Raw genomic sequence first — 14,586 nt, forward strand, 5'->3', positions numbered from 1 at the left:
ATGGTTATAGAGGGAGAGGGCTCCCTCTCTCACCCTATCGGAACCGCGCGATGCAGGGTGCCGAAGGTTTTTATGGCTGTTAGGCGTCCAGGTCTGCCTTTAGTATATGCCTGTTAGGCCATGCCAGAGACAAGGCCTAACAGATGCCTGTCAGATTTACATTGACAGGCAGAAATACAGAAGTATTGCAGTGTATTATAAAAGCGATCAAATATCGCATAGTGTAATGTCCCCTAGTGGGACTAAGAAAAAGTTTAATAAAATGTACAATAAATAAATAAAAAACCACAAGAAAATTAAATTTGAAAAAAAATAATTTGAAAATCCCACTACCCCCTACATAATGCCTTATTATGAAAAGTAAAGCCAAAAAAAAAAAATCCATAACGACCCCAACAAAACAACTATTACATTATTTAACACGCATGGTGAACGCCATAAAAAAAAACAAAAAACAATGCCAGAATTACGATTTTCTGTTCATTCTGCCTTCAAATAAAATTTGATAGAAAGTGATCAAAAAGTCGCATATACTCCAAAATGTAGCAATAAAAACTACAAGTCGTCCCACAAAAAATAACCCCTCATACAGCTACATCGGCAGAATAAAAAAACACAAGGTTATGGCTTTTAACCCCTCCCGCTATGGCCACTTTTGACCTCAGAGCCTCATTTTTTCAAATCTGGCATGTTTCACTTTATGTGGTAATAACTTCGGAATGCTTTTACCTATTCAAGTGATTCGGAGATTGTTTTCTTGTGACACAATGGACTTAATGTATCGAGCAAATTTTGGCAGTAACATACAGTATTTAATTGTGAAAAACACAAAAATTTTGCAAAAACTTGAATTTTTCTAAATTTAAATGTATCCGCTTGTAAGACAGGCAATTATACCACACAAAATTGTTGCTAATGAACATTCCTTATATGTCTGCTTTAGATTGGCATCGTTTTTTGAACATCCTCTTATTTTTTTAGATGTTACAAGGCTTCGAACTTTAGCAGCTATTTCTCACATCTTTAAGAAAATTTCAAAAGGCTATTTTTACAGAGGCCAGTTCAGTTGTGAAGTGGCTTTGAGGGCCTTACATATCGAAACCCCCAGTAAGTCACCCCATTTTAAAAACTTCACCCCTCAAAGTATTCAAAACAGCATTTAGAAAGTTTCTTAACCCTTCAGACGTTTCACAGGAATTAAAGCAAAGTGGAGGTGAAATTTTCTAATTTTTTATTTTGTTTTTGCAGAAAATCATTTTTAACCCATTTTTTTTTTTTTTTAACAAAGTTTTACCAGAGAAACGCAACTCAATATTTATTGCCCAGGTTCTGCAGTTTTAGGAAACATCCCACATGTGGCCCTAGTGTGCTTATGGACTGAAGCACAGGCCTTAGAAGCAAAGGAGTACCTAATGGATTTTGGGCCTCCTTTTTATTAGAATATATTTTAGGCACCATGTCAGGTTTGAAGGGCTCATGCAGTGCCAAAACAGTAGAAGTCCAGCAAAAGTGACCCAATTTGGGAAACTACACCCCTCAAGAAAATTATCTAGGGGTATAGTAAGCATTTTGACCCCACAGGGTTATTGCAGTAGGCCATGAAAATAAAAATCTACATTTTTTCAAAGAAAATGTAGGTTTAGCTAATTTTTTCTCATTTCCTGAAGGACTGAAGGAGAAAAACCACCGCAACATTTGCAGAGCAATTTCTTCAGAGTAAAACAATACCCCAGATGTGGTCATAAACGGCTGTTAGGACACACGGCAGGGCTGAGAAGGGAAAGAGCGCCATTTGGCTTTTGGAGCTCAAATTTAGAAGGAATGGTTTGCGAAGCCCCTGAGGGGACAAAACAGTGGAAACCCACTTTAGAGACACACCCCAAAAATTGTTAAGTGTTCTCTTGGGTATAGCGATGCCATATATGTAGAAGTAAACAACTGTTTTGGCACGCTGTAGGATTCAGAAGGGAGGGAGCGCCATTTGGAACGTGGATTTTGCTTGGTAGTAGTTTTACTGGTATTTTAGTTTATAATGTGGTGTAATCTGTGCAGAGTACGTCAGGTGGTACAATAATGGCGTAAAATAAAAAACAACAATAATCCATAGTTATTGGTTATGCTGTGAAGCAATCCTTTATGCACAGGCCAGTGTCGTACTGATAAATGTCCTTCCTTATCCCCCTTTTGGTCCACACTCCGCACCTTTGCAGTTTGGGGAATTTTGCTGGAAAAGTGTTGTCCGGGTAGAATACGGGCACCCTTGCTTCCAGCAGATATGTTTGGGCGCTAGCATTCCTGGTTCCCAAATTTTAGGGCCTTAATGAGGCTCTGTCACCAGATTATAAGTGCCCTATCTCCTACATAATCTGATTGGCACTGAATGTAGATAACAGCAGTGGTTTTTATTTTGAAAAACGATCATTTTTGAGCAAGTTATGAGCAATTTTAGATTTAGTTTCTTAATGCCCAACTGGGCGTGTTTTTACTTTTGACCAAGTGGGTGTTGTAAAGAGGAGTGTATGAGGCTGACCAATCAGTGACCAATCAGCTTCATACACTTCTCATTGTTCCAGCCCAGCATGATCCACAGCACAGTGAGATTGTGCAGTGAAAGAAGCTGGGCTGGAACAATGAGAAGTATATGAAGCTGATTGGTCAGCCTCATACACTTCTTTACAACACCCACTTGGTCAAAAGTAAAAACACGCCCAGTTGGGCATTAAGAAACTAAATCTAAAATTGCTCATAACTTGCTAAAAAATGATAGTTTTTCAAAATAAAAACCACTGCTGTTATCTACATTCCAGCGCCGATCAGATTATGTAGGAGACAGGGCACTTATAATCTGGTGACAGAGCCTCTTTAATAAATCGCCTCTTGAAGCAGAAGAAATGTCCCCCTTGGGCCCACACAACTGCATATTTTTTATTTCCCGACTTATTTGAGCCATAACTAATTTTATTATTTCATAACCGTAGTGGCATGAGGGCTGTTTTTTGCGTGAAGAGCTGTAGTTATTATTGGTCTTATTTTGTGGTACAAGCAACTTTTTGATCACTTCTTATCCTATTTTTTGGGAGGCAAGATGACCAAAAAACAAATTCTAGAATAGGTTTTTTTATACAGCGTTCACCATACGTTGTAAATGACAGGTTAACTTTATTCTGCTTGTCAGTACGATTCCGGCGATAATTTATAGCACTTTTTTATGTTTTACAACTTTTTGAACAATAAAATTACTTTTGTAAAAGGAATGTATTTTTTCTATCGCCATGTTGTGAGAACCATAACTTTTAATTTTTTTTCGTTGACTGAGCTGTACGAGGGATTGTTTTTTGCAAGATGAGCTATAGTTTTTATAGGTATCATTTTTGGATACATGCGACTTTATCACTTTTTATTCAAATTTTTGTAGGGCAACTTTTTGATCACTTCTTATCCTATTTTTTGGGAGGCAAGATGACCAAAAACAGAAATTCTGGCATTGTTTTTTTACGTTTTTTTCTTACGCCTTTTACCGCGTGGAATAAATAACAATGTTTTTATAGTTCAGGCTGTTATGGACACGGCGATACCAAATATGCATGTATTTTTTTTTTCAGTAATAAAGGACTTGAGAAGGGAAAAAGGCTGATTGTGTTTTATCTTATTGCTTGAAACTTTAAAGAAAAGTGTAAAAAAAAAAAGTTGTAAAATAGTCCCACTAGGGGACTTGAAGGTCCAACTGTTAGATTTTGTTTTCTAATACATTGCACTACCTATGTAGTGCAATGTATTAGATCTGGCAGTCATTCACGGACAGCAAGCAGATTAGGTTTTGCCTCCGGGCGGGGCCTAATCGGTTTCCGTGATGGCAAAGCAGGAGGCCATTGTTAGGCCTCCTGTTGCCATAGTAACAGTTGGCAGCCCTGCGATTGTATGGTATAGCTGCCGATCTGATACCAACCTCTAAGATGCAGCGTTCGCTTTCGATCGATGCATTTAAGGGGTTAATGGCAGAAATCGGAGCTAGCTCCAGTTCCTGCCATTACAGGTGGATGCCAGCTGTAACATAGAGCTGTCATCCATGACGACGCCAACTCCGCTCCTGAGCCATTTTTTCCGCGGCTACAGAAGCCCTTCAGGCGGGGCCTGAAAGACTTCCGTACTAGGCATACCGGGAGGCTAGTGTTAAGCCTCCGGTTGCCTTTGCAGCCACCGGCACCCCGGCAATTTCATTGCTGGGGTGAAGATGAGCTGCAAACCCCTTAAATTCAGCGATCACTTTTGAACACTACATTTAAGGGGTTAGTGGCGGGAACCGGAGCAAACTTCGGTCCCTGCCATTACCCCAGGGTGTCAGCTGTAACATACAGCTGACATCCGGGGATGATGACACGGACGCCGCTTCTGGGCCCCTGTCATCCATTTGTCGTATGGACACGGCAAAATGCGGGAAGAACTAGCTTTCCATGACATATCCATACAAAAAATTTCAGCAAGGGGTTAGTATACGGCTACACAAAAACAAATAATTATAAAAAATAAATAAATAAAGTGTTTACTGTGTAGTAGTAATAAAACATAACTAAAAAAAAATATGTAAATATGGTATCGCCGCAATTGTAACAACCTGCTAAATAAAGTTAGGTTACTTAAAGAGGCTCTGTCACCAGATTTTGCAACCCCTATCTGCTATTGCAGCAGATAGGCGCTGCAATGTAGATTACAGTAACGTTTTTATTTTTAAAAAACGAGCATTTTTGGCCAAGTTATGACCATTTTTGTAATTATGCAAATGAGGCTTGCAAAAGTCCAAGTGGGTGTGTTTAAAAGTAAAAGTCCAAGTGGGCGTGTATTAGGTGCGTACATCGGGGCGTTTTTAATACTTTTACTAGCTGGGCGCTGTGAAGAGAAGTAACATCCTCTTCTCTTCAGAACGCCCAGCATCTGACAGTGCAGATCTGTGACGTCACTCACAGGTCCTGCATCGTGACGGCCACATCGGCAGCAGAGGCTACAGTTGATTCTGCAGCAGCATCAGCGTTTGCAGGTAAGATCGACTTACCTGCAAACGCTGATGCTGCTGCAGAATCAACTGTAGCCTCTGGTGCCGATGTGGCCGTCACGATGCAGGACCTGTGAGTGACGTCACAGATCTGCACTGTCACAAGCTGGGCGTTCTGAAGAGAAGAGGATGTTACTTCTCTTCACAGCGCCCAGCTAGTAAAAGTATTAAAAACGCCCCGATGTACGCACATAATACACACCCACTTGGACTTTTAAACACACCCACTTGGACTTTTGCAAGCCTCATTTGCATAACTACAAAAATGGTCATAACTTGGCCAAAAATGCTCGTTTTTTTTAAAATAAAAACGTTACTGTAATCTACATTGCAGCGCCTATCTGCTGCAATAGCAGATAGGGGTTGCAAAATCTGGTGACAGAGCCTCTTTAAACAACATGGTAAACGTTGTAAAGTTAAGACAAATATTCTTAGTTTTTTTCCCCATTACCCCACCCAAAAAAGTTAATAAAATTTTTTTTTTATCAATTACATGTACCCCAAAATGGTGTTATTAAAAAAATACAACTTGTCCGGCAAAAAATTCTTAAAAAAATAAAAATAAATCCTTATACAGCTAGGTCAACGAAAAAAAAAAAAAAAAAGTTTTAGCTCTTTGAATGGAAAAAAAAAACTTTCAAAAATTGCTTGGTCATTAAAGCTTAAAATACCTTCGGTATTAAAGGGGTTAAGCACTATACCACGTGTACTCCTTTCACAAAACAAAAATTTACAAATCACACACCTCTGTCAGATATAGAACTTGTGAAGCTGACTGGCCAAAGAAGAGTGAATCTAAAGATGAACTTAGGGTGCTTTCTCCAAGTTTAGCATGGTCTAAACAAATTGATCGGAGTTTCTCCACTATAGTATTGTCTGAAATAATCAATAAAAAGAGTTTGACATTAAGAACTGTGGCAAGTCGAAAACGCACATGATCATTTAAAAACCGCTATTGCAGAGTACTATAGGCTACTGGTATTAAAGCGGCTCTGTCACCAGATTAGAAATGCCCCATCTCCTACATAATCTGATCGGCGCTGTAATGTAGATAACAACAGTGGTTTTTATTTTGAAAAACGATAAATTTTGAGCAAGTCATGAACAATTTTAGATTTATGCCAATTCATTTCTTAATAGACAACTGGGCGTTTAACTTTTTACCAACTGGGCGTTGCTAAGAGAAGTTTATGACGCTGACCAATCAGACTCATACACTTCATCGTTCCAGCCCAGCTTCTTTCACTGCACACACAGCGTGATCACGCTGTGCTGTCACTTACTCACACATTAACTTTACCGAAGTGTCTTGAGAGTGAATAGGTATTGCCTCCAGCCAGGACGCGACGTCTATTCACACTCCCGACATTTCGGTAAAGTTTCTGTGGGACTTAACTCACAGCACAGCGTGATCTCGCTGTGATTGACAGCACATCATGATCTCACGAGATCACACGGTGTGTGCAGGGAAACAAGATGGGCTGAAACAATGAGAAGTGTATGACGCAGATTGGTCAGCGTCATACACTTCTCTTGAAACGCCCAGTTGGTAAAAAGTGTAAAAAAAAACGCCCAGTTGTCTATTAAAAAACAAATTAGCATAAATCTAAAATGGTTTATAACTTGCTCAAAATTGATCGTTTTTCAAAATAAAAACCACTGTTATCTACATTACAGCGCCGATCAGATTACGTAGGAGATAGGGCATTTATAACCTGGTGACAGAGCCTCTTTAAGAATTAGAAACTAAAAAGCAAAACACTTTGCAGGTGTTAAACAATGTAACATATGTATACAGAAAATAAACATTAAAACGGTTGCCTTGCTTAGAATATAAAAAAGAAAAGAAAAACAAAAATGCTCTCCCCTGACCAAATTCCAGAATACTTCCACATGTAGTATTGCGGATTACATTTTTCACTGCACACAAGTGAATACAAATTTCAAAGTACTACAGTACCCGATGCTGCTTTAACACATTAGGCTATATTATGCCTGTATCCGGCTTGCCTAAGCAGCATCCAGGCATGCAGGAAATCTACATACAATTTTTTTACATTGTAGATTCAGTTTAAAAGGGAACCTGTCACCAGCATTTGACCTATTAAACCAGCAATACCTGGTGGAAGTGGGTGCCATTTTTTTTTATGTAACCTATAATTGTCTTCTTAGTCGGCTCTGTACCTTTAGTATTTAGTGTTTTAGTGTTCCCGCTCCGTATGCTAATGAGCATAAGAGTCATATCTTCGTTCGAAGTGTCAGATCTTCATTCTTCAAGCCTTTCAGAGTTAACCTCGCCTCCTTACTTTTGATTGACAGCTCCTCACTTCCCCCCCAGCACACACGAAATCCTGGGCTTGCGCATCGCAGTCCTGTTTTGGTGCATGTGCACAACGGGACAGTAACTAGATTTGAGACCCGGACAAAGCAGGCAAGGGTGTCGGACCATACATGACGGGCGCATGTGCGTCATCTCAGACGAGATTTCGACATTCAGGGCGGGCCAGATTTCTGTGGTGGGAGTGCATAAGAAGAGGAACGAACAAGTGTGCCGGATTATTAGCATAAAGGGCGCAAAATGTTTGCAGACTGTTATTTACGGTCGGAGGAGGAGTTTAGGAGAGGGGATAATGGCATTGAACTTTTGCCAGCAGCGGCCAGCGAGGGGCGAGTAGAGTTTAAGGGTGAAATGCTGGTGACAGGTTCCCTTTAAAAAGTGCTTGATTACTTTAGATTCGTAATTATGAATAGTCACATTGTGAAGAAGTGTGATCATGAATAATTCTGAAAAACACATGCAAGCGACTCATAAAAAATGTTACTATGTCTGTATTTACCTGGTGGCATGAGTTTCATCAGTACACGTGCACCATCACGTAGGGGTGGCATATTTAGGCTGCTGCCCAAATCTGCAACTTGCCAAAGAAAAGAGATATAACGGTGGTGCAACGACATTATCTAGGTCCAGAAAAAAAAAATATGCGCCATTATAAGAGGTGTGCAGTAATTATTTGACAAACTTAGTAGAGATGGCAGACAACCAACTTTGCAATATTACCTGTCCCACAGACTACAAAACAGAAAAAAAAAATACATCTCCATAGTATTAACTTTAGTGTCGATAGATCGAGATATATAACAGTGCCACTGAAATCAGAGTGACACCTAAAGAAATGTTCATGCCAAAAGACATTTTGTATTGATATTCACATTATCCGTTTTTCCCATTTGAATAGCGTAGTCTGCAGTGAAATTCTTTCCGTCAAAAACACTAGAACTTTGATGGGCTCAATTATCAGTAAATGGGGTCCATCAGGATCCACTAACGGATACATCATACCAGTCATGGCTCCATTAAGAACGAAAGCTATGCCAGTAGTGAGAACAGACAACGTTTATAAGATCTTGAGTAGTAATAAATATACAAACCACTCCAGGCAGGCAGCTTTCAACTTCTGGGTTGGGGCCATCACTGAAGTGGTTTCCATGATTGCCGGGAGATCCAGTTGAGGAGTCTGAAGAACTATCAGGACTTGAAGGCATATTTGAACTTATCTGTGTTAGCTTGGCTGTAATCAGCTGTAAAACATTATACAATTCTTATTTCTTATCAGTGTAATATATATTTTATATATTAGTCAATATTTCTAGCATTAGGAAACCATATATGCCCATTTTTATCTCATGTATTGAATTTTAGTTTCATTTATAACATTTTTGGCATTTTACGCCAAAATAGTGTCTAACCTGCTTTGACATATTTACAATTTGGAACTGAATTAACTGCCATTTGCGCCATGCACGTCAGTTTGTAAGCGTAGATTAACACTCGGCGGATTTGTTGCAGAATTTTCTGTGGCAGATTAATTCATTCTTTAATACAACTGAATGGGGTTATTTTCACAGAATGTGCATGGATCTCTTCAAACTCCATTCAAGAGTTGGACAATTGCAGAAATTTCTGCAACAAATCTGCCATGTGTGAATATAACCTAAGGATTCAGTTACACCTGGGGAACTTGCTTTGTATTATCGCGGCGTAAACACGTGTTGCACAAAACGTTCCAATGTATGCCTATGGGAATATTTTTCCCATAGCCATAGTGTACGTTGTCGTTTTCGGTAACGTATTTTTATGCTGCAGAAAGACCAGGCAAATACGCCATGTGTGAGTGTACCCTAAAAAAGGAATGAAAAGTGGGCATGGCTTACTGCTTGGACAGGATTTAGACATTTATAAAATGCAACGGTTTTAAAAAGTTATACAAATAGGTGCAAATCAGAAAAAAACAAAAAGTTGCATCTCTACTTCACACAAGACCTGGCATAAAAAAGTGCCGTCATTTTAGCCAAAAGTGCCGTAATTTTAAGTGTCCATAAACTAATAGTTGTTTGGAAAGGATGGCGAACTGCCCCTTCCTCACACAGGAAAGATGCATTAAAGAGCCATATATGTGTGCAAAGCGTTGCTAACCAGTTTTAACTAGGCCTCCAATAGCACAACAGAACCATCACTGGTCTACCTCTAAATCACATTAAAATAGCACTGCTGACCCTAAGCGATCCATAGAAAACAGGAAAAGTCAGACTACTGTGTATGCTCCCGTAGCTAGTGAATAAAACTGCACTCAGATCAATAGTCACAAAAAAAACTTCAATAAAAAATAATAATTGTATAATCAAATTTAAAATCTAAAGCAATTTTCTGATACATTCACTTTAATATTGTTTAAGTAGTATATGTGCAAATTATAGTTAAAAAAAAATAATACTTACAGTTTTATCTTTTAGGTTCAACTGGCCAATTAACTTTCTATCTTCTGAAGGATCAACCAGCTCTCCACCAATAAAGAGTTCAACTTTTGTATGTGCACTATTGGCCTTGATACGATTAAGTATACAACGGCGAACAGAACCTATCGTGTCATTCGTGTGAGACCATATATCCAAATCCTCCACCTGGCGGCCCTGATTTGGAAATCGCACAACCAAGGTTATGTGCTTGCCACGGAACGCCCTAAAAGCAGAGGGGGGAAAAAATAAAATTGCAAAACTAAAAACATTCAAAGTAGTTATGAGATATATTGCTATTGTCATAAGGGGGGAATATGTCGATTCCTGTATCTCTAAGACCGTGTTCTCCAACCTGTGGCTCTCCAGCTTTTGCAAAGCTACAACTCCCAGCATGCCCTGACAACCGATGGCTGTCAGGGCATGCTGGGAATTGTGGTTTTGCTACAGCTCCAGAGCCACAGTTTGGGGAACACTGCCCTAAGTGATCACAGGAGGGTGGAAGAGGAGGTTGTACACAGCAGATCTGAGTGTTCAATTAGGGCAGTTCACACATCCAGGTAGTATCAGAGTATATACAGGGAGAAAAGCACAGGAGGGAGGGGAGAAATCTGCATACAGAGGGAGGAGAGAACACAACGACACTCTGCAGGAGGGAGCGGGGAGAATCAAGCTTCCCAGGATCAAGGTCTGTCAGGACAAGGGAGAAATGATCCCTCAGGGGCTGTAAAAGGAGAAAGCAGTTCAGGAATAAAGCTGTGCTGATGTTTGAGAGCTAGTGAAAGCAGCATCCTCCTGGACACGTAGACCTCACATCCACCATGTATTACTGGGGGGGGGGTCACACCCACAGGAGATAAGTCTGAAACTAGGAGCAAGTTGTAAACTGCATATCAGAAGGTGTGAAAATGAATGTAGGAATAGAGTTCGCAGCTGAATGCTTAGTGCAATTTTTTTATATACACCAGGTCACAACTAACATATGTAAAAATACAATTTTTTCCCCATGTCAAAAGGTTACCATAGCCTTCAAAAGGGTTATTCCCATCTTAGAAATTTTTTGGAAACATCCACAGAATATGCCATAAAAGTCTTAAGAGATGCGGCTGCCAGTTCTGGGAGCCGTACCTATATAGAGAACGGGGATCACTTGAACACTGTCCCTCATGGTGAGGCGCCAGCTAAGTGGAGAGGGGGCCACGCACACGAATCCGATTATATTCTATGGGAGTTACGGAAACGGCTGATCAGCATTTGCTTGGCTGTTACGGTAACTCCCATAGACCATAATGGGGAGAGCCGGGCACATGCGATGCCACATCTCCATATAATCCCCGTCTGGAATTGGCGGCTGCCTCACCGGGCAGAACGAGGGTTGGGTGACTCTGTTCTCAGGATAGGTGCAGGTCTTAGAGCTAGGACCTGCATCTAACAAATATTTATGGCACATCAGATATGCCATAAATGTCTGAGATAGGAATAACCCTTTAACTGCTTGCTGACATTTCACGTAGTGCTACATCATAGCCGGCAATTGGAAGTATGGAGCAGGCTCACGGGCTGAGCCTGCACCATACTGTGTGTTACAGCCGACACGTCATCGCAATGGCCGGGATCGTAACGAACACAGATCTTTGCCGTTTAACCACAGATGCCATGGTCCGCTGCATCTAAGCTAGTAGAAAGACTGGGACTGCCGCCTCAGACAGCCCTTCGCATGCTTTTAAGCTTAATAAATGGTACAAAAACCCAATATACTGCAATACATAAATATTGCCGTATGTTGTGCAAGTGATCAAGAATAATAAAACAAGTACATAGGTTTAGGGTTTTTTAACCCTTTCCCAACATTTGATGTATCCATAAGTCATAGCCGGGTAGGTGAAACGGGATCACGAGGTGAACCCACTCCATATGATGCGGGTTTCGACTGTATGTTACAGCCGACACTTCACAGTAAAGAGCGGGATCCCGCTCGTTAAACCCATTAAATGCGACGGTCAATAGCAACCACAGTATTTAAATCTTTAGAGAGGGTGACGCCGTCTAGCAGCTCATCGCGCTGCCCGCAATGCAATCGCGGGGTGGCGATGGTTGCTGTGGCAGCCTGGGGGCCTAATGAAGGCCCCCAGGTCTGCCATCTTTGTGAAGCCTGTCAGAAAGATGATATACTGCAATACATTAGATATATATAGATAGCGCGGTGATCGTATTAACCCAAAGAACAACATTAACAGGACAATGGCAGAATATATATATTTTTTCCCACCCCAAAAATTTTTTTTTTGCCAGTTCCCCAGTACATTATATTGTACCATTAAAAACCACAAGTTGTCCTGCAAAAAACATGCCCTCAGTCGGCTATATAGACGAAAAAAATTAAAAAATGTAAGAATTGTTGCGGCAGAAAGGGGTTGAGTGTGGTTCCCAAACCAGAAAATGAAATGATGATGTGAGCACATCTGAATCTAGCATATTTTTTTTGTAGTCAGCCAAAATATTAAAAGAACATGCTCTCCAATACATAACCAGCAGAATATTACAACTCATCAGTACCTGGACATTGGAAGAATAGTTCTCTCTTCATGGTAGTCGCTGTCACATTCATTTATATATTCTTTCAGGACCGTCAAAACCCTGACCATTCGTATGGCTTCTTGCCTTGCACAATTAATACTGTCTTTGTCACCATCTAACACACACAATGTGTCATATGAGGCCTTCAAACGATCAAAGCAAGACTGAATAAAGTCTTCATGTATCTCCACCTAGAACGAAATCAGAACAGTAAAAGATATGCTCCTCTGCTTCATATGGTAGATTAATTAGCATAACTGCACAACCACAGTAAATACAACAAATGCATTAAAACTTAAGGTAAGAAACAGACATCTACAACAGTGTTTCTCAACCCCCTAGTGACAAGAAGTGCACCCAAGGATCAGTTATAACTGTTAACAAAATAAGGATATGCCCACTGCTGTCAGAGGCGCCCTTCGGTACTTTCATCAGAAATAACAGCACAGAATACAGCAATATTTTCCAGTCAAAACAACTAAATACAACGCTGGAACCCAGTGGACCCTATTAGACGTTGTGACGGATCCTGCAATGTGTCATGGTTTATGGGAAGTAAAAGTGACACATTTTTATAGCACACACCAACAGCATTTGAATGACTGATTGTACACAAAAAAACATAATTGTAGACCCCCCCCCATACAAGAACCTCCTGTATACAGACCCCATACCTGTACACCCCTGAGCACAGACCCAACACCAGACTTTCCACCGACCCCAGACCAGACGTTCAGTTACTCAACCTCTACCCGTTCCGTCGCTTCCCTCCGCTCCGGGCCGCAACTTGGTATCAAGACATTGTCAACGACATGGCAGAGGAGCGCAGGGAGAGGTGTCTATATATGCTGCGCCCAGGAGATTTGCCATCTCTTCTGGGAGTCTTCTACTGTACTATGGCACAATGAATTAGGCACATTCAATGTGAGGCCTAGATTATGAGATATGGTGAATGAGGCACAATAAGTATGGAACTTCTACTATAGAGCCCAATGAATGAGGCACACTGCCTGTGAAGTGAATACTGTGAAAGCTGGGACAGGTGTACAATCCAGTATATACGACTACCTATAACCGGTAACCATGATGCCAGACAGAACAGTACTAAGCTAATATTCCACTTTACTATAGTCTTAAGACAATGGTGACAAGTGGAACGATGGATAATGGTCATAAGAAAACTATAACAGAGAAGATTATTATTAGCTTAGGATCATTCTGGCTGGCATCACCATGGTTTCTGGGTAAAGTAGTCACATATCAGGTCACATGACTCAACACCTGTGCCAGCTTTATCTGCCTCTTTCCAGTGGGTCTCTCACATGTCCAGCAACCAAAACACATGCACTACTGACACGAACGCCTCACCTGGCGACAGGAGGCATTGGACCATTACAGACTTTCAGTTCATAGCCAGGGACCGAGAAGCCGGTAATACTCGCTTCCAGTGGTGGAACATGAGCCGCTGATGCGGAAGAAGCAGCGCAGGAGGTACTGAGGAGTTAGGTTTAAGAGTGGACGTGCTTACTCTGTAGGCACAACGGCTCGTACATCAATGCCCTAGCAACTGAAGATATTTTTTTAGTCCCAAAGTATCCAGTGTCACGTGTACAGCAGTTTAAGAACCACTGATCTATTACAGGATTCATTTCTACCAATAACAATTTTTTTTTCATCATGAAACCATTAATGTGCCAAGGAATGCATTGAAATCCTATAATCTCAAAGAACATACATACACACAGGCTAAAGAACCTATGACAATCTCACCTGATTTACTTGTAACCTTGGTCCAAGGTTAGTATAAATTTCCTTGAGAAGATCTATTGCTCGGTTTGCAATGTCATCACTGCCCTGAATTACAACCTACAATAGCATAATAGACAATTAAATAGTAACAATATATAATAGCAAACATAACGGATTAGCTCATATTGTATTTAAAAAGGATGGAATTGATTCATTTGATGCCTGCAGTGCTGCTGAATTTCAAGGAAAAAACAAAAAAGATGAAATGAAAAACAAATTAGGATCTGCTTTCTAAGGATCAGCCAGAATTCTATAGTTTAATCAATGTTTATGCCGGGGACTTGTAGTTCTGTATCAAGAACAAGGAGCTTCGAGCTCTATATAAAGAGATCGTAAGAAATAAATTGCTGCATAATGTAGGT

General features: G+C 40.5%; 1 protein-coding gene across 4 annotated transcripts in view; it reads right to left on the reverse strand.

Moving 5' to 3' along the window:
* USP9X (ubiquitin specific peptidase 9 X-linked) overlaps positions 1-14,586 on the reverse strand; it is a 195,687-nt gene that overhangs the window by 58,200 nt on the left and 122,901 nt on the right. For all 4 annotated transcript variants that reach the window (XM_075853942.1, XM_075853941.1, XM_075853939.1 and 1 more), the window contains exons 17-22: positions 14,186-14,281; positions 12,395-12,606; positions 9,824-10,064; positions 8,477-8,626; positions 7,885-8,005; positions 5,793-5,923 (exon numbers count right to left, since the gene is read on the reverse strand). In XM_075853942.1, coding sequence (XP_075710057.1) covers positions 5,793-5,923; positions 7,885-8,005; positions 8,477-8,626; positions 9,824-10,064; positions 12,395-12,606; positions 14,186-14,281 — 951 coding nt within the window. The remainder of the gene's footprint in view (positions 1-5,792; positions 5,924-7,884; positions 8,006-8,476; positions 8,627-9,823; positions 10,065-12,394; positions 12,607-14,185; positions 14,282-14,586) is intronic.

This window comes from Rhinoderma darwinii, chromosome 2 (genome assembly GCF_050947455.1).
Source record: "Rhinoderma darwinii isolate aRhiDar2 chromosome 2, aRhiDar2.hap1, whole genome shotgun sequence".
Taxonomy (NCBI): domain Eukaryota; kingdom Metazoa; phylum Chordata; class Amphibia; order Anura; family Rhinodermatidae; genus Rhinoderma; species Rhinoderma darwinii.